This window comes from Candoia aspera, chromosome 1, assembly GCF_035149785.1.
Source record: "Candoia aspera isolate rCanAsp1 chromosome 1, rCanAsp1.hap2, whole genome shotgun sequence".
Lineage (NCBI taxonomy): Eukaryota > Metazoa > Chordata > Lepidosauria > Squamata > Boidae > Candoia > Candoia aspera.
This window is the reverse complement of record NC_086153.1, coordinates 240,487,233-240,506,370: the sequence shown is the minus strand read 5'-3', so window position 1 is coordinate 240,506,370 and position 19,138 is coordinate 240,487,233. Positions and strand designations below refer to the sequence as shown.

General features: G+C 38.5%; 1 protein-coding gene across 3 annotated transcripts in view; it reads left to right on the top strand.

Annotated features, from left to right (window-relative positions):
• TOLLIP (toll interacting protein) overlaps positions 1 to 12,937 on the top strand; it is a 41,518-nt gene extending 28,581 nt beyond the window's left edge. Inside the window, exons 6-8 of one of the 3 annotated variants that reach the window (XM_063289321.1) lie at positions 3,871 to 3,891; positions 8,858 to 9,020; positions 10,635 to 10,701. In XM_063289321.1, the coding sequence (XP_063145391.1) occupies positions 3,871 to 3,891; positions 8,858 to 8,973 (137 nt within the window). In that variant the 3' untranslated portion in view covers positions 8,974 to 9,020; positions 10,635 to 10,701. Of the gene's footprint in view, positions 1 to 3,870; positions 3,892 to 8,857; positions 9,021 to 10,634 lie in introns of all 3 variants that reach the window. The other 2 variants (XM_063289319.1, XM_063289320.1) reach the window with 2 other exon arrangements.
• The last annotated feature ends 6,201 nt before the right edge of the window (positions 12,938 to 19,138 follow it).

The following is a 19,138-nucleotide window of genomic DNA, read 5'->3' as shown; positions in this document are numbered from 1 at the left end:
TTTCTAATACCAGCCGAAGAAGTTAACCACTGGTAATATAAATTGCTAATGAAGTGACTATATCTTACATAAGCAATAGTTTCTTATTAATTCACAGTTGTCCCTTTAACTTAAAATATGTCCTATAGAATGTAGAAGGTAAGATCCAACAATCTTCCCTTCAATTACCTTAATATCTCTCTAAGATAAAAGCACCATATTCATGATACTTATTTCTAGGGAATCCAGCTCTAGTAGCTAGTAATTTTTGATAAGGACAAAAACACATTTCAGAAGATTAATTACAAAGTCATTAAATGTTTGCAGCATATTTCAAATTGTCTTAAGCATCTCAGAATAATAAAAATCATTGTGAAAGTTATACTGAGATCTACAAACAGCCCTTTTGGCTTTTATTTAATAATCAGAAACTTGAAGTATTTATGCCAAATGTTATACAGAATAGTCCGGTCTTAAATAATAAAGGTGGGATAGAAAATAAATAAATAAATAAGTCAATATTGGTATAAAATAATGTATTTTAAAAGGTTCACAAATTTTGCTAATGGTGGATATGAATAAAATCTACAAGTCATACCTGACAGTATCACTGCAGTCTTTATTTAACACATGCGTCATACCTGTCTGTTACGGCAAATGATAACGCATGTCCTATCTAGCTAAAATAATTGACTGCAATCTAAATTAAACAACAAAGAATCTTGTAGGACCTTAATCTCTAATGCATTTATTTTTGGATGAACTTTTGCATACTATATTCCATTTTAGTTTATAAGTGAAAAGTTATTTTGAGTTGAGATATAATTTTTTTGCAAATTTCCCAACATAAGACTGAAATGTATGCAATACAGGATGTTGCCATTTTTGTTTACTTTTTTTCTCTTTTAAAAAGATAAAATATTTATTTATTTATTTGATTTCTATAGCCGCCCATCTCAGCAAGTGACTCTGGGTGGCTTATATGTAATTTGGGAGATATAAAATTATATTATTTGGCATTTATTAAATCTACAAAGCAGTTCTCTTAATCTTTTACCTAGAAGTAAGACCCAGTGTGTTTGGTGAAACTCCCCCACCCTTGTATAAATGCATGTGGAATTGTGGCTTGTGTTGGCACAAGGAAAGTTTTATACTGATTGTAGTAAAGGGCCAAAGCTGCAAATTTCTGAACCATCTGATGACCTGTATTACTTTTTGCCATTTGAGTAACAGATGAAAATAGAAAACTGCACGTTTTATAGCGAAGTGTAATATTTGAGAAGAGCACAAGGATTTTATTTATTTATTTGATTATTTATTTATTACAAGCACAAGTGGCTTACAAAAGCAGTATACTACACACACACACATCACTATAAAGTCACAGTAAAACAACATCATTACCAATGTCACATGCATCCTAGGTACACTCCCCTACATCAGTTTCCAAATGCCTCCATAAATAGCAAAGATTTCACTAATCTGAATTTTTACAACAATGATGCTAATTTTATTTCTGCGGGAGCTGGTTCCACAGAATGGGAGCTCCAGCAGAGAATGTTCGCTTCCAAGGTCCCTCCTGCCACATTTTTTTTCTTAACTGATACAGAAAGATAAATGTGAGGTTTGGATACACAAAATAGAAATTATTTTCTGTTATTTTTATATTCTGAAATGGCAGTCAGGGTTCTTGTACATGGTTTGGATTATGCGAGAAAATGTTTCCTTTGGTATAAATTGTACGTTACAAGAATCTCTATCTGTTTTTTGACAAAGTAAATGGTATCACACAATTTACAAAAATAAATGGAAATTGGAATATTCTCAGGAAGGATGCATTTTAGGTAATAAATCTACACTAATGGTGATGGCAAAGAATATTCTAGAGAAGAATAATAACAAAAGCCTTACTTAGGAGCTCGAGCTTGTGAGACTGAGTATTTGGGATTAGGCAACCATTACACTAAAGATGCATATATTGAAATTTGCTTCACAGAAACATTGAGTCTTTTAAGTGTATCTAATAGCTGGATGTTTTTCAGAACTTCATGCAGAATACTTGAAGATTTGTAGATGAATACAAGTACAAATCCATGCTTCTGCCCACCACTCAGCATTAGCCTATCCATGTTTAGATAAATGCTTCAATGAGCCTTATGGAATCTTATTATAATCTTATTATTTATTATTATATTTGGCTTATTTTTCATGTTTTTTTTAATGGATGAATCTTCTGTGCTTCTTGAAAATAGAAATGTTAACATTGTTAAGACACTCCTGAGTTAGAAAAAGAAAGTTGGGTAGGATGAATACAACAGAATGAAGAGATGCAGGAGAACAAACTAGAACAGACTAAAAATGTTCTGTCAGCCCCTTCCATTTTTTTTTTTTAAAAAAACCTACCTTTGAATTCAACAGAACTGGATGATTATTACCCAGTTTCCAACCTTCTCTTTTTAGGGAAGGTTGTCAAGAAGGTGATTGGCCTGCAGCTTCAAAGGATCTTGGAGGAAGTAAATTATCTAGACCACTTTCAGTCTGGTTTCAGGCCAAGTCATAATACTGAGACAGCATTGGTCACACTTGATGACTGGATGGCACAGATTGGAAGTAGTAGATCCATCCTGGCCCTCCTTGATATTTCAGTACCATCAATCATGGTATCTTTCTGGACAAGCTCAGGGAGTTGGGAGTGGAATGTTACTCCTCCTTTCTCTGGGATCAGTTCCATGTGGGTTTTTTTTTTTTAATATCTACATGAGACCTCTGGGAGAGGACCAGGTATCATCAGTATGCAGTTGTACATCTCTGCCCCTGGCCATCCAAGTGATGCTATTAATGTTCTGCCCCAGTTCCTGATGGCTGTGGATACCTGAATTGGAAAGAACAGGCTTTAGCTCACCTCTGGCAATACTGAGTGGCTGTGGATCTTGGGCCCCCTTGTCTGGGAGCTGGACATTTTCCATCTTTGGATCTCCTTCACTCAGACCCAGTGTGTAGTTTGGGTGTCCCCTTGGACTTGCAGCTCCTGTTCAAAGAGCAGGCAGCAGCTGTGAATAGGAGGACCTTTGATGACTTCGTCTAGTGTGTCAATTGTGCCCATTCCTGATTACTCATGTCCTAGTCATACCAATGTAACACCTCTACTTAGCAAGCTGCACTGGCTCCCAGTAGGTTTCTGTGCAATTCAAGGTGTGATTATCATCTGTAAAGCCCTCCATGGTTCATAAGCAGGTTCTTTTCAGGACTGCTTATCCCGGGTTTTTTTGGCCTGTCCCATATGCTCCAATAAAGTGAGCATGCTTCATGTCCCTTCCTAGAAACAGTGTTATCTGAGGTGACTTAGGAGGCATGACTTTTCTGTTATGGCACCTGCCCTGTGGAATGATCTCCCCCCAAGATTTGACTAGCCCCAGCCCTGTTAGTCTTTTGAAAGGCTTTGAAGACCCAGATGTTTCCTGAGGCATTGGGGCCAGGATGTTAGATGAGCTCGTCCTGTGAGGTGTAATATGTTGGTGAGCCCCAGCTGTGTGTCTTGTTGGTATGATTTCTGGTTGTTCTCATGGGGTCTATTGGGTTTTTGTTTTTATTGTTGTATGCTACTTGGAGTCACAGTTTTGCAAGTTGGGCAGCAAACTTATAATTAATCAATCAATCAATCAATTAATTAATTAATTGGCGACTTTATAGGCCAAAGGTAAACACATACTGAGAAGATTCCATATAATCGATACAACTGTATATGGAGTAAAATCATAGAATCTAAGATCTGAAGGGCAACTGTTGGATTTTTTTTCCAGCTTTCTTTCTAGAAGGGTATTTCTCATCTAGCATAGAGTAATATCTGTTTTCCATGTCTTATTCTTTTCCCTCACTTTCATCTGTCTTCAGGGCTTGAATATTTTGCTCTGGGTAAGTTGTCTTAATTCTTTTTACGTTCCATTCCATTAAACAAGGATTCTGCATGATATTGTACAAGTTGATTTTTATTTGTATGGTATGCATTATGTTGGAATGCAGAACATTGCAGGAGGATGTCACAGTACACAATCTCATTAAATGCATATTTAACCCATTCCATTTCAGTAGGTAGTAGAAGCACAGCTATATTGAAATAAACTGGTAGTTCGTTAAGAAAAAATATCTAACAACTACAAATCTTAATTGAATTTTAATGTATTCATCTTCAGTATACATACATCATTATTTAAATGAATATGCCTAATTCATTTAAATAAATATACCTAATAATGACTATCATCAGATCAGGAGGGGTAGTATCAACTTCTGTGTCATCGCTGGAAGCACATACCTTATAGCTGCAGTAAGACAAGAGTATATTCAGGTATATTTAGTTCCTCTTTCATTAGTTTGTCCCAATTGTACTGAGATTAGGAAGAGTGAAGGATTAAAGGGATGAATATAGAATGATTTTCTTCTTGGTGGAAAAAAAAAGCTGGCTGTCAGAAGATAATGGGGGGGGGGTTGCATGAAACAAAAACAGTTCTGTTTCAAATTTTTAAAAAATAAGCCTTACTCAGAACATTCCAGTGAAGTTGGCTGTGTTTCAACAAAACAAAACATAGAACATCTTGAGACTCTTGAAGCATTTCAAGAGTTCAGTCATAGGGAACAATGAGGATTTGAAAAAATCATCTTACTCCCGTGCTTGTGACCTTAGGGCCCCAAAGTAGTTAGGTTGGTAGGCAGTGCTGATTGTTACTCTATCACCTGATCTACAGAAAAATAGCCAAGGGTGCAGATTTTCGAGAACAAACAGAAACCATTTAAAAAAAATTTAATAGTTAGGAGTGGAAGCAACCTTTTTTCTAGGTTTCCTATGCAAACAGCAGCAGCAGCAGCAAAAATTAAATGTGCACCAAATGGCTAGCAGAGTGCAAAAGAACCCACAACACAAAACACAACACATGGGACACAACCTGTGAACTCCAGTGTGCCTACAGCAAATGATTTTTTAAAAAAAGCAGTATATCTCTCTACCAGCCAAGTAGGCAGGTATCTCAGAAGGGTTTTCATTGAGAATTAATGAAATTTGATATCAGCCATCCAGAATTGCCTCTGAATGCATATTCCCAATCCAGTCTGATCAAGGCAAGTTGGTGACTGGGACCTACCGTTATCTGTGTTTGATCAGGTGATTAAGTCACTGCTACTTCTACCTGAGCTTTCCACTGTCTTCTCTGGCAGCAAGGATGGAACTATCCCTGCTACTTGATTGGCAAAGCTGGACAATATACATTAAAAACCAACCCAGTTATGGGACTCCAGACACTTGAATCACTGTGAATAGCAATGTTAAAAACAGATCTGTTTTATTGGGAGCCTGGAAGAAACCCAACATTTAGAACAGTTGCTTCGAATTTAGGGGGGAAAAAAGAGCCTGGAGTGTTTTTGTACATCCCTATTACAAGGCAGAAATTTTAGAAGGAATGTAAGGTGTTGATTTTTCATTGTCATACTTTCAGAGAAAAGGACTTTGGCCAACTATTAGATTTTTTTAAAAAAAGTTTTTAAAATATATTTTTATTTTTTATTTAATTTTCTATCCCGCCTTTATTATTTTTATAAATAACTCAAGGCGGTGAATATACCTAATACTCCCTCCTCTTCCTATTTTCCCCATATCAACAACCCTGTGAGGTGAGTTGGGCTGAGAGACAGAGCGACTGGCCCAAGGTCCCCCAGCCGGCTTTCATGCCTAAGGCAGGAGTAGAACTCTCGGTCTCATGGTTTCTAGCCCAGCACCTTCACCACTAGACCAAATATGTGCATCATCTTTTTCCAATTCCCTCTTCTCCCTAAAATACCCCCTACTCCCCAAAAAGTGACCCCTGTCATTTTAGTGCACATTTTATGATCAGGGTTTGTCCTGTTGTTCTTCCGAAGTTGATACCTACAGAAAAGGGTTTTCAGAAATAGGCCTAGTACTAGCACAATGGTCAAGTAAAAAAACAAACATGAGCTTCTAGTATTTCTCCCACAGCAAAGTGAGAGTTGAAGTATACATATGTTTTGTGTTGTACATAGAAAACACTTGTTTCTGGATTTTTGAATGTGGTGAAGTAACATTGTGTTAGCCCAGAGAGCATTTTAATACTTGAAAGTAGACTTAACTTGAAATAACACTCTGTTTTGTTAAGTTCTCTACTAACACCTTAACAAACAATCCCATTATTTTGTTTTCCATTGAGCTTTATGCTTCAACCTCTCTCTCTCTCTCTCTCTCTCTCTCTCTCTCTCTCTCTATATATATATATATATATATATATATATAGAAAGAGAGAGAGAGAGAGAGAGAGAGAGAGAGAGAGAAATGTTTTATGTTTTATAGTAAGAATGGGCAGAGTGGGCATGCACCAGTTCCTTCAATTAAATAATGTCATCTATCAGGACCTAGGAAGTGTACCTTGTCTGCTGTGGCGCCTGCCCTCTGGAATAGTATCCCCACAGAGATCCACATGGTTCCCACCTTGATGGTGTCCTGAAAGTTCTTCAAAACTTGGCTCTGCTCCCAGGCCTGGGAATAGAGTAGCTGCTGAGCCCCTGACATTTTTATTTGGGGTGGGGTTTGGGTGTGTGTCTGTGTTGTGTTTATCCTTCCAGACATTTGGATTTTTTTTGTGTGATTTTTCTGTTTTTATTGTCTTTTACTTTCAGACATAAGCCTCCCAATTGTGTGGAGTTGGGTAGTCTTTAAATGTAAATAAATAAGTAAATAAATAGTGTCTACTTGAAGAAAAAATAAGTTTTAAACAATAATATGATCATTTGCTTCTTTTTACCCAAAATATGCTTACATTTAAGTCTGTTTATTCTGGGGCACTCCTATAGGAATATGGGTCTTCCTAGTTTCCCCTGCCAAAAAAAAACTCTGTTAACCATCTGGTTTTCACAGCTGGCATGATTTGCAGGTTTCAATTGCCCTATTATCATAAAAATAGGAAGGAATGAAAATGAGCTGCATTTCCCACTGTCTCCCTTATAATATTGCTGCTAGTGCAACGTAGTATTAGATTCATCATTAAAAAGTCAGTATTGTGACATCCTTACTGTTAACTGCAGTATAAAATGTTCAGTCAAGTGTCTTAAGGAAATGCTCTTTGCTTGATTAATAAAATGCTAAGTCTTCAGGATTTGAGAACAGGCAGACTAAGGAAGAAATGCAGAAGAGATGATTGCGAAATAGTACAACAATCTCCTTTCTTATCTGGTTATACTGTGTGTTTAGTATCCATCGTAAGTACTAGTTTGGGCAGGGACACCCCCCTCCCCAAGAAGAAAACAAGATGACACAGCATTTGAGTCAGATTCAAAGGTGATAATGAAGCTTGGGATGTTCTCTGTTTGATACATTTGAAAATATTTCACAAAATATTTTATTTCCCCCATGGGATAAAAGAGTGGTGAGAAAAGATATCAGGATATGAAAGCACTTGACTGTACTAGACTTTTGTCTTTACATTCTGTAATATTTTCTGCATAGTATGAATTGATTTTTTTACAGTACTTGTGTTGCTTTGTGAAAAATATTGTGTATTAAATGCATTGCCATTTTTTACATTTTCATTTCATTTAAGTGCCATTGCTTATGTCTGTATGCTTACTATAGCCGTGCTGATGCACTTGAAGTCAAATCAACTTTATAAACTTTGAAGAACACTTCCTTTAATGGAAAATAATGGATTATGAACAATTCTCTGTTCAATTCTGTACTGATTATTCTGTATTGATTATTCTGTATTGGCATTTGTTTAAATTCAAAAAGGCAATTTGGTAAATGATTAAAGTGTCTGTTTTCATAAAAAAAATTAATGTTAGTTTGCATCAATTGGCAACATTGATTTTCAGAATGAAGGTACTTGAATGAAGGTATTGTGGAACTGAAAAGTTGCATAAGACATGGTGTCATTTTTGTAAAGCATCGTACAATTAATGTTAGTGGTCTTAGAGTAGTCCTGAAAATTCCTAGGTATGGTTTTCTAAAAGAAAATGTATCTCATTGGAAGTTGCTCTTACTGAGCTAGTTCATAATCTATCTATTCAGGATTTTTATTTAAGGCTCTTGGTATATGCTGCAAAACTGCATACACAGCAATCCAGCATCTGATGGTGATGGAGATTGCAGAATAACACTGGATTATGGTCTGTAAAAATCTGGATCACTACCTATGTCGCTAATCCAAATATTATGTGAGCAGCTTCTGCAAGTTAGGTTTCTGTGGACTAAGTTTTATGCTGACTTCATTTTTTCCCCACTCCATCAATTTGAAGCTTATCATCAAATCTAATAATCAGTATTGGAGATTTCCATCAAATATGAAAACAAAGTAATAAATGCCCAAATACTCAATAATAAATGCCCAAGTTACCATCTTGTTCTTTATCTTAACTTCTTTTTTTTTTACATTGTGAGCCACCCACAGTTGTCAGGAAGTGCCTAAATCAAAATAACAACAACTTCAACTCAGAAGTTTACTTATTTTAATTCTTGAACTTCAGTATTACAGGGAACTCTTGCTTTTACCAAAAACAGTAATGAGTGAACTAATTAATATCCTGTGTCTTTATTAACATCATTATTAACTTTTTAGCAGTGAGAAACTAGCTGTACTAAGGGTTTTCTTGATAGCAAAATCTAGCTTATTCACTGTATTTCCAAGGATAAAATAGCAATTCTTAATAATTGTGTATTAGTTTCTGTAAATGGTTACATTTATATATTCTCCAATTTTCCCCTATCCTTTGAAGGACTCTTGTTTCCTTTGCCAGTTTCTTTGATTCACTCTGACCTATCAGTTGAAGATGATTGGTAATAGCAATCAATTTTCTTCCTTATCTTTTCACTATCGCAAAGCAGGACTGGTGTGCGGGAAGTATCACCTCAGGAAACAGGGATTCAGGGAAGTCCTGACTAATTGCCATGAGAAGTTGGCAACCATCTTAAAGGACCAGCACTCCTTTGTTCTGTCTTAAATAACCATACTGTTTAAAACAGAAGAGTATATACCTTGTCTGACAAGGTATAGTATGGTCTCCTGAGCTGTCTGAATGCACTGCTTCACTTCTTACTCTGGTAGTTCCTGAAAATCATTATCATTTTCTAGTCTGTAATCTGCCATGTTGTTCATCTTGTCTGCATTGATTACAAATAAAAGGTCAATGCTGGAAAAATTCTTCATAGAATTTAGGAAAAATATTTTATTTTGATAGTATTTCAGAGGAGGTATTACATATTTAAATGTGAGCATATCACAGAGCTAAATAGATATTTCAGGTTTGTAGCACTAATAACTAATTTTTTAATTCATGGAGAGTTCCACCCTATTAAATGTCCAAGGATTCCATGTAAGAATGGATTCCAGTTTGTTAGAAGCAGAGGGGGAATCCAGTCTCCTACATCTGCCTGGCTAGTAAAAGGGGAGATAGTTAGTTAGTTAGTTAGTTAGTTAGTTAGTTATTTCAATTCGATTTCTATAGCCGTCCTTCTCAGCAAGTGACTCAGCGGCTTACAACAATAAAAACTATAAAACAATTAAAACAATTTCGATTAAAACAATTAAATCATTAGTCAAGATGACTAAATTTAATTATTAACATTTTTAATTAGGAATCAGGATTTCTAGTAAAAGCCATTTGTTTGTTTAATATTATCTGAATATTCTGCAGTATTAACTTCAGAAGTTACCTTGTAAATATCATTTATGTACTGTATAAGTCATGAGAGCCAGTTTGGTGTAGTGGTTAAGGCATCAGGCTAGAAACCGGGAGACTGTGAGTTCTAGTTCTGCCTTAGGTACAAAGCCAGCTGGGTGACCTTGGGCCAGTCACTCTCTCTCAGCCCTAGGGAGGAGGCAAGGGCAAACCACTTCTGAAAAATCTTGCCAAGAAAATTGCTGGGACAAAGAAAACTGCAGAGAATTGGACATGATTAAACAGATTTAAAAAAAACTGTATAAATCAATGAAGTTTCAGATTAATGATTATCAACAAATGGAATGGTTTTAACACCAACAAGCAGATATATTATTGTAAAGTCGTTAGGCGTTAAACAATTTGATTTCAGTTAATTGTTGTGGATGATGGGAAGTTACTTGTTTCATGATATGCTAGAAGAACAACTATCATCAATTTTTATATTCTACGACTCCATCACCTCCAATTCAATGTTCACCAATTACCTTCGTACCTTTGGATGTTGAAAGAAAGGTCAGTTGCACCGCTTAGCTCTGATCTACTTTTCTCTTACCTCCTTTAAAGAGAAGTCAGTTACACGGACTATTATCTTTCATCTCCATCTCAGTAGATAGAAGAATATGGTTAGAAACTATGTTCATTATATCACTAACTGGTTTCTTTTTTATGAAATATTTTAAGAAAAAAATCTGACTTTTTTTTTTTGAAGAAAGTAATTGACTCCTATCTGTCCTGGCCAGCAGATAGCATTTAATAACAACCCTAAAGATCCAGAATTGCATCTGGTGTCTTATTGTACCTGATTAAATGCTTTTTATCTATGTTTACTTCTGGAATTAAGTGAATTTCTTAAAGAGAAGATTTTACACACTGCAACATTTTTGAATTCATGTTAGAATTTGATATTTTCCAATCAATCTCCATTCTCTGTCTCTTTCCAGGGATGCCTGCTGTGTGTAACCCCGGCATGGTACCTGTGGCAGTTCCACCACCTGCAATCAACCCTCAACATGCATGTAATGAAGAGGATCTAAAATCTATCCAGGACATGTTCCCCAACATGGACAGAGAAGTAATCCGTTCAGTACTAGAAGCTCAGAGAGGGAACAAGGATGCTGCTATTAATTCCTTGCTTCAAATTGCAGAAGAGTCTTAGATCCTTCTCACACTACCCTTCATCGTTGTTACCCTTAATTTTGATTTGCCAAGCCAGGGATTTAGTTAGAAGAATTTCCCAAGGAAGCATCCTATCCGAGAGGCTGTGATCCATTTTTGTCATGGGGGGAGTTATTGGGATATCGGTTTTTACGGATAACCTTACAGAAATTTCAGCCATTTTATAGCTATTAATTCTACTGGGTCCACATTTCTGTTTGAAAGAGTGTTGAAATACCTCTGCTACTTTTCTTCTCCCTTTATTTTTTGTTTGTTTGCTTTCCAAAACCAATACAAACTTTCTGTTCCTCAGTTTATTTCTATGCATTATGCAGTTGGAAGTCAGGGGCGGAGGAGTATAAAGTGAGGGATGAGGGAGACTGCTGTTCTATAAAGTACTTTTATTAAAGGCAATCTGTCTCTCTCAAGTACCCCTTTCTGTGAGACAAAAAGTGATTACACAATGCCCTTTGGCTTGTTCTGTGATATTTGAACATTGAGGCAATTTGTAATACTTCCTACTGTAGGGATACTAGCTTTGTTGTAACTTTCACAGTTATACTAATGAGATCACTTTTCAATCTATTAATTGGGCACCAATGCAATGTATTTATTTTATATTTGTTTGATGAAGTGCTGCTGTGCTTCTGAAATTACAATCACTTCTTTTGCAAGACACAGCAACTTACAGTTAGTCCTCGGGTTACAACCACTTGTTAAGGGGCTGTTCAAAGTTACAACGGCGCTGAACGTTGGGGACTTACAACTGGTCCTAGAAGTTCCGGCTGTCGCAGCATCCCCATGGCCATATGATTGCAATTCAGGTGCTTGGCAACCGGCTCACAATTACAACAGTTGCAGCATCCTGTGGTCACATGATCATCCTTTGTGACCTTCCCTGCTGGCTTCCCACAAACAAAGTCAATAGGGAAGCCAGCAGGAGGTCACAAGTCACTCCTGCAAGTCGCTCCTGCCACTTTTTCTCCCAAAGGACCATCGGGCAGCATGGGGATCTCATGCTCTACCTCCTGCACTCCATAGCACCCGCCTGCGGATCCTGCCCACAAGCACTGTGTATCACCCACCTGCAGTGCCCACCCACCCGCACTTCATAGCACCTGCCCACGACATCTGCCCACCCCCACTCGTTAGCACCCGCTCACGGCACTCACTTACCTGCACTCTATAGCGCCCACCCACGGCACCCGCCCACTCATAGTTCTTGCCTGTTGGCCTGCTTGCCTGGCATGCAGGTTCAGTGCCTCTTCCCATGTTGCGGTCACGTGAGGTCCTTGCTTAACGATGGCAGCGGGGACTGCTGGGATTGCTATCGCTAAGCAATGTGGCCATGTGATGTCATGCTTTACGACCGCACCACTTAGCCACGGAACTTCCAGTCCCAGTTGCTGTTGTGACCCGAGGACTGCCTGTATGACAGAAGGGAACAAAAGTCTTCCTAATGTGTTCTTGTGCTTGCTTGCTCCTATGTTTGTGAGATACTGAGCAAATTAAAGCAGTAAAATGTTATACCATGGAAATTCAGCATTACCAGTGTAATGACTTCTTCATGATCAGTTGTTATAAACAATAATGCTTTGAAAAGAAAGATATCTTGTGTGGATGAAATCTAACCTTTTTCCCCCTTTTGAGAATTCATTTTAAGGTATAACATTTCAGTGGAATATTCGTTGTAGTAAAGTTCCATAAGGTTCCAATTAACCTTAATTCCATTAAAGGCGAAGCATATGAAAAAAGCCATTGTCACAAATGAATACATACTACATTTAAAATACAATCCCAATATACAGGAACTGTACATAATAATTTTCTATTAGAGCTGTAGAGATTTTGGAGGTAACAAAGTTTATATTTGTTTAAAGTTGGAAAAAGTGAAACAATGCACTTTAATAGGCACACTTTTCCTTACATGCTATTTTGAATTTTTTATTGTTTTAAACATTTTTAAATGCTGTCTATAATTGCCAGCCATACTTGGTATTTCCTCAATTGTTTGAAGACAATAAGGCGTCAAGGGAGTGATGCATTTTATTGCTTTGAAGGAAGAAAAACCTCATATTTCCTGTTTTCTTTTCTCTAATAGAAAAAGTCTATTAGAATTGCTTTATTGTATCATCATGAAAATTCCTGGCACAACTAGCTATAGTTAAAATATTTATTTTTTTAATGGTTAAAATATACGTGAGAAAATAATTTTTAAATATAGTATCAGATGTGTTTTCCATACATTGCTTTATTTAAATTGTAGCTATCTTACTTCCATAAAGTTAATAGATTAATATTTGTGAATGCTAAATCAGTCCTTTCCCTTTCTTCTGTTGCTTTTTAAATGAAATAAATGCTTTTCAGAAGCCCCAGAAGAAGTATGTGTCCATCTGTAAATCAATTGTGTTCCTTTCTCCATAGTTTGCAGTACTTTCAGATTAATGTTACAGTTAATGGCAATCATATATCAGTAGTACATAGGTGAATTCTTGTGCATTATTTTAGCTAAGGCCCTTAAGATATTTCATTAATTAGAAGGAATGAGCCAAGATTGTGCAGAGAGGGCATGCTGCAGACTCCGTCTATAAGAGAATTCCATCTGGTGGGGTCCAGGAAGCGGGCCTTCTCTGCAGTAACTCCCGCCCTGTGGAACGTGCTGACCCTGGAGGTGAGATTGGCCCCATCTCTCCTGGCCTTTTGGAGGAGTCTGAAGACCTGGTTCTGCTGCCTCGCTTGGGGTGGAGAGGGGAATAGATCTACATGGGGATGGTTGCTATAGACCACTCCCCCCACACTTGGACTGTTTTAGATTCTTTCGCCACTTGGACTTTTTATCTTTAATCTTATTTATATTATTTATTATTGTATTTTTATAATGTGTATTTTATGGTGGTTGTTTTTAATCGATTGTTGTAAACCGCCCAGAGTCCCCCGATGGGAGGAGATGGGCGGGGACAAATTAGATAAATAAATAGTCTGGGATACGCCACACTATCCCAATGGAATAAAATGAGCTGCATAATATGGCTGTGCAGATTTTTCAGTGATGCTTCACTTGTGAATGAAGTGTCCTTTTAGATCAGGAGGGGGGCAAGCTATGAAGTAGCTTCAGCTGAAGCTTTGGCATAGCTGCTTTGTGTACATTCTGAAGTCTTCTGTTTGTGTTTTGGGATGCATTTCTGTGAAGATAGTTGGCAGATTGCCTTTGTCTTCTGGATGTTTTGAGCCCCCAGCCTCTGCTGCACTTTTGTGCATGCATGCTGCACATCCAGAGAGATTTCTGAAGGGACTGCATAGCCCTACAGCATAATTTAAAGGAAGCATACACCTATTTCTAGATGTTTAAGTTTACTCTGAGCTAGACAGGAAGATTTGAAAGAGGATAACAATGAATTGCATTCTTGCTCATTTTGAAGCTGAATAAAGACACATTCAGATAGATCCAATGGTTGGTTTGGTTTTCCTGCTAATAGGGATATCCACAGAGGTCTGATCAGCATTTTCCCACTCTCAAGGATTTTTTTTTTTAAGGAGGAGGAGGAGTTTCTTACCTACAGCTAAAGAATTTGCCTCAATTTTCCAGAGTACTTATTTGGAGGGGGTAAAGGGTCTGGAAGAAGCGGGGAGGAAACTGGCAAAGACTTTGTCTCTCACTCTACCATTCAGCCAGTTGGAAAGCTCTACTGGATGAAAAGTTGCCTAATAACAGAAAGAGTACTTCTGTTCTCAAAAGGGTAGGAAAGTCTTTATATCCGAGAGCTGAGCAGCCTAGGAAGCTATAGTTGTGGCTGTTAAGCTTTCTTTTTGTGTAGTAAAGAGCCTTCATAGACTTGGGGTAGTAAATACAGTAAACTGCTATTAACATTTTTCCTCTGTGATAATGAAGAGAATAATTATGATACACAACTATTTATTAGTATCCAGTCTTCGGTGACTATTGTGTATTCATCATAAAAAGTAAAAGAGGTAAATACAAGCATGGCTACAATTACATCCATGTTTTTGTGATTGTTCCTGGATGTACTTTGATTCTGTAAACATATACTTGGAGATGCTTCCCATGGATTTCAGTGAAATTGGCAGTCCAGTGTGAGTAAAGCTGGGATACAAGTTTTGGAGGTGTAAAACTGAAATGCATCAATTACCTGCCACAAAAAGTAAATGCTGTGCAGCACACCACTCTTCGTTATGTTTTTCATATGCTCTGTGGGACAGCACTATGTTAAACAACCCACAGCATCACTTCACAGCCCAGAAACTGGGTTGAAAGTCTGATGCGTGAACTGGCATCGTCAGTAGCTTCAAACCCACCAAGAATCCAAGACTAGTTAAATTCAGGAACATTTCACCTAGCTAGATGCTTGCCACCTTCTCCAATTCTGTCTGAATATGTGCTGATGATTCTAAGCATTTCCCTTCCTAGATACTATTGCCTGTGTTGGCTGACCTGTAATACTGTATTGAGGGTGTTTTGCTGTAATAATTCTGAAAGCATTTCTTTTTTACTCTATTGACATCCAGCTGTTTGCTTTGTATTATGAAACTTAATTCCCATTCTATCTAATTTAATAAATGTATACCAAATCATTTATGGCCATGGTCTTTTATGGGAGGCATGTTGCTTCAAAGCATGAAAGCTGCTGAGGCTGTCTGTATTCAGTGGGATGTAGACAGTCTTAGCAAAGCATTGGTGAAAGGTGAAAGGTCCCCTGTGCAGGCACCAAGTCACATCTGACTCTTTGGAGGGATGCCACTGTCGCGACGTTTTCTTGGCAGACTATAGCGTGGAGGTTTGCCATCGCCTTCCCCAGTCACCACCTTCCCCAGCAAGCTGGGTACCCATTTTACCGACCTCGGAAGGATGGAAGGCTGAGTCGACCTGAGCTGGCTACCCAAGAATCCAGCTTCTGCTGGGATTGAACTTGGGTCGCGGGAAGAGTTTTGGTTGCAATGCTGCCGCCTACCACTCTGCGCCACACGAGGCTCAAAATTAAAATAAAAACAGAGTCAATTCAAATTTAGATTTCTCTGAGAAATCTAAATTTGAATGGATTCTCCATTAATTCATACTGCAGTTCTTTGCAAGTAGTATGGCAGGTTCTGTAGCTATTTCAGTGTAGTTGTGAGAGCAGATGCAAACTTCATTGACAGCCTTGTACTTCAGCAAATTTTATTAATTTTTTTAAATGTTGCCCGTTAAGATTACTCAGTTGTATAACCTTGCAAACTATACTTGCCTATGTTAAATTGTAAACTTTCAGTCTCACTGAAAGGTTTTTCTCCTAGTCAGTTTGAGTGTTTGACAACACTTTCTTCCCCATGGAGATACCCCTGCACAGAGCCTTATTTGGGGAGTGTCTAATGTTGTGGAAAACTTTTGCAAAAAGGAAGCCATATGTGCAGATCCCACAAGGGGTGGTTGCACAATCGCCTCAGCTCCTTTTAAGTCATCACAGCAGCAGCAGGGACCTTTCTCTGTGTCCGGTTGGAGAGCACTGAGGAAGAAACCATTTTATTATTTTTCTACTCCTTTTTTGTTCTTTTTTTTTTTAGGGAATAAAAGAAAACAAGTAGGAAAAGGCCGAGGAGGTATTCTAGACACTTAATGGGTTGTATGCTCCCTGCAGGCTTATAAGCTTATGATAACAAAAACACTTTTCTGCAAGTATATGACTGTGTCTGCTACAGATGGCCACTCCATCTGATTCCTTTGGGGGATGCCATAATTATCAAGGCTTGTCTACACTCTTTATAAAGGAGGCCCACTGGAACTAATAGTCCCATTTACAGGCATTACTTTGGAAGAAAGCACCCTTGACAGCAAGATCAACAATTCCAATTTAGTTTAATCTTAGCACAGTTTCCAGGGATGATCCAAGTGCTATGGCCCCAGCTGTCTGTTCTAGTCTAACTTGGCCACCATATAGTTGCTGTCTTGGTAACTTGAGTATATACTGGTTTGGTCAGTACATACCATGAATTTGGTTCAAAGAAACCCCACACCAAACAGAGAAGCCATGCGTTTGGTTCAAAGAAACCCCACACCAAACAACCACGCCAAGATGCTAAAGCTCAGACGCAATTATAAGAAACTAACAGCCACTAAGAAGGCTCAATATACAGCTAAAGTTTGGTCTGAGCTAGAAGAGTCAGTGAAAGGGTCTAAGCCAGTCATATTTTGGAATACTGTATCTGGCATGTTGAAGAAGTGTAAGCTCCTACTTGATATCCCCATTTCAGCTTCAGTCTGGGAGGATTTCTACACTACCCTATTTGCCAGTTCCAAGCAGGACTATCCAGAAAAGATGACCACTGAGCCTCTGACCCTTGATAATCTTCCTCCTTGGCTACCAGTGACAGTGACAGAAATTAAACACATCATTCAATCGCTGAAATCCAGTAAGGCATCTGTTGAGGTTTTCCTACTAACGATTAAGACTGCTATTGTACCTAATCATTTTTGGCCCGGTGAAGAGGTTGTATTTGATTGTCTCCTCACACGTGCTTCATGCAAATTGCCTGGGGGGAGGAAACCTGCCCGGACTTGTTTTTTACTTCCTCTTTTTCTCTCTGCCGACATGTAGCAAGCCAGGAGAGCTAAATCCTTTAAATATGTTTTGCTTTTGGTTTACTTTCTATAAATAAATTATTTTTATAGAAATGCTTGGTGTGTGACTTTTTTGACCTCTCCTGGGCTAAAGGCTTTCCCAGCATCTGCCAACAGGTTATGTGCCCAGTGAGCAACCCAGTAAAACCAAGAGAGATCAGCTCCACACCTCATGCACTATTTAAAGGCAGGTAGCAAAGACCTGTGAAGATTTTCTTTTGAGCCCCCTGGAGATTTTCCAGCAACTGCCGGTCTACAGGACAAAGAAGCTAGCTGAGGTGACTTGCAAAAGAAGGAAGAAGCCATGGCTACCTCCCAGCCCTCAGTGATGCCTCTGGAGCGCCTATCAGAGACCAACTATTTGAATTGGGCCCTGAAGATGGAGATGTATCTTCGCAGAGAGAATCTTTGGCTGCCAGTTGGTGAGCAAAAACCCCAAAATCCCAGTGCTGAATGGCTGAGACAGGATGAGCGGGCTAGAGCCACCATTATCTTGGGAGTTGAGGACAATCAGCTAGTCCACGTGCGAGGCATGCAGTCTGCAAAGCAACTTTGGGACGCTTTGAGAGACTTATATGTAAAGGCAACAGCAGGGAGTAAAGTTACTCTGACGAAAAAGCTGTACAGAGCCTACCTTGCAGAAGGAGATAGCCTTCCTGAGCACCTGCATTATATTCAGCAGCTGTTTGTTGAGTTGCAGGAGAGAGGAATGGAATTTACACCTCTCACAAAATCCTATATCCTCCTGTCCTCACTAAATGCAACGTGGGACACGCTGATTTGTACCCTGGAGGCTATGCCTGAAGCAGACCTCACCCCATCGTATGTTACACAGCGCTTACTCGCTGAATGGGAGAAGAGAGAGGAAAGATCCCCCCCCCCATCTCTTCTGGAAAGCTGCAATACCAGAAAATGAGGGAAAAGAAGGGAAAGGAACCTGAGGCCACAGCACTAGCCAGCCAGCGATGCTTCACTTGTGGTTCAGCTGGACATTTGCAAAGAGACTGTGCCATGAGACCCAAGAGTAGAAAGACAGAGAAGAAGAACACAAGGGCAACACAGAAGAAGGCTCTTCAGACAACCCAAATTGCACAGGTTGCTGAGAAGGGTAATTCTGATGTATGGGTGTTAGATTCTGGGGCCAATTGTCATTTATGTAATTGTAAAAGCTCTTTTGTGTCACTGTCTAAAACTGAAAAACAAAGTGTATCTTTGGCTGATGGATCTGTGACCAAAATTATGGGACAAGGTGACTTGTATTTATCCTGCTTAGGAGAAACTGTAAAAGGTGTGTTGTATGTGCCAAATTTACAATCAACCCTTTTATCTGTGGCAAAATTGGCTGCAACAGGGTATATCATAACATTTAAGGAAAATGGTTGTGAGATACGTAAAAATGGGAAATTGTGTGCTACTGGTATGTTAAAAGACTCCTTGTACATTGTGCAAAATGCAAGGAAGCCAAGCTGCAAGGCTGCAGTTGGCAACACACCATATCATGACCAATGTGTACACCTGATGCACAGGAGATTTGGTCATGCTAATTTCAAGTATATAGCACAAATGCCACAGCTGTGTGCTGACCTAAAGATAAAACCCTGTGATAAATACTTAGACTGTGTAGTTTGCAAAGAATGCAAAACACTAAAAGCTCCTGTGAGTAAGCACAGTGACAGAGTT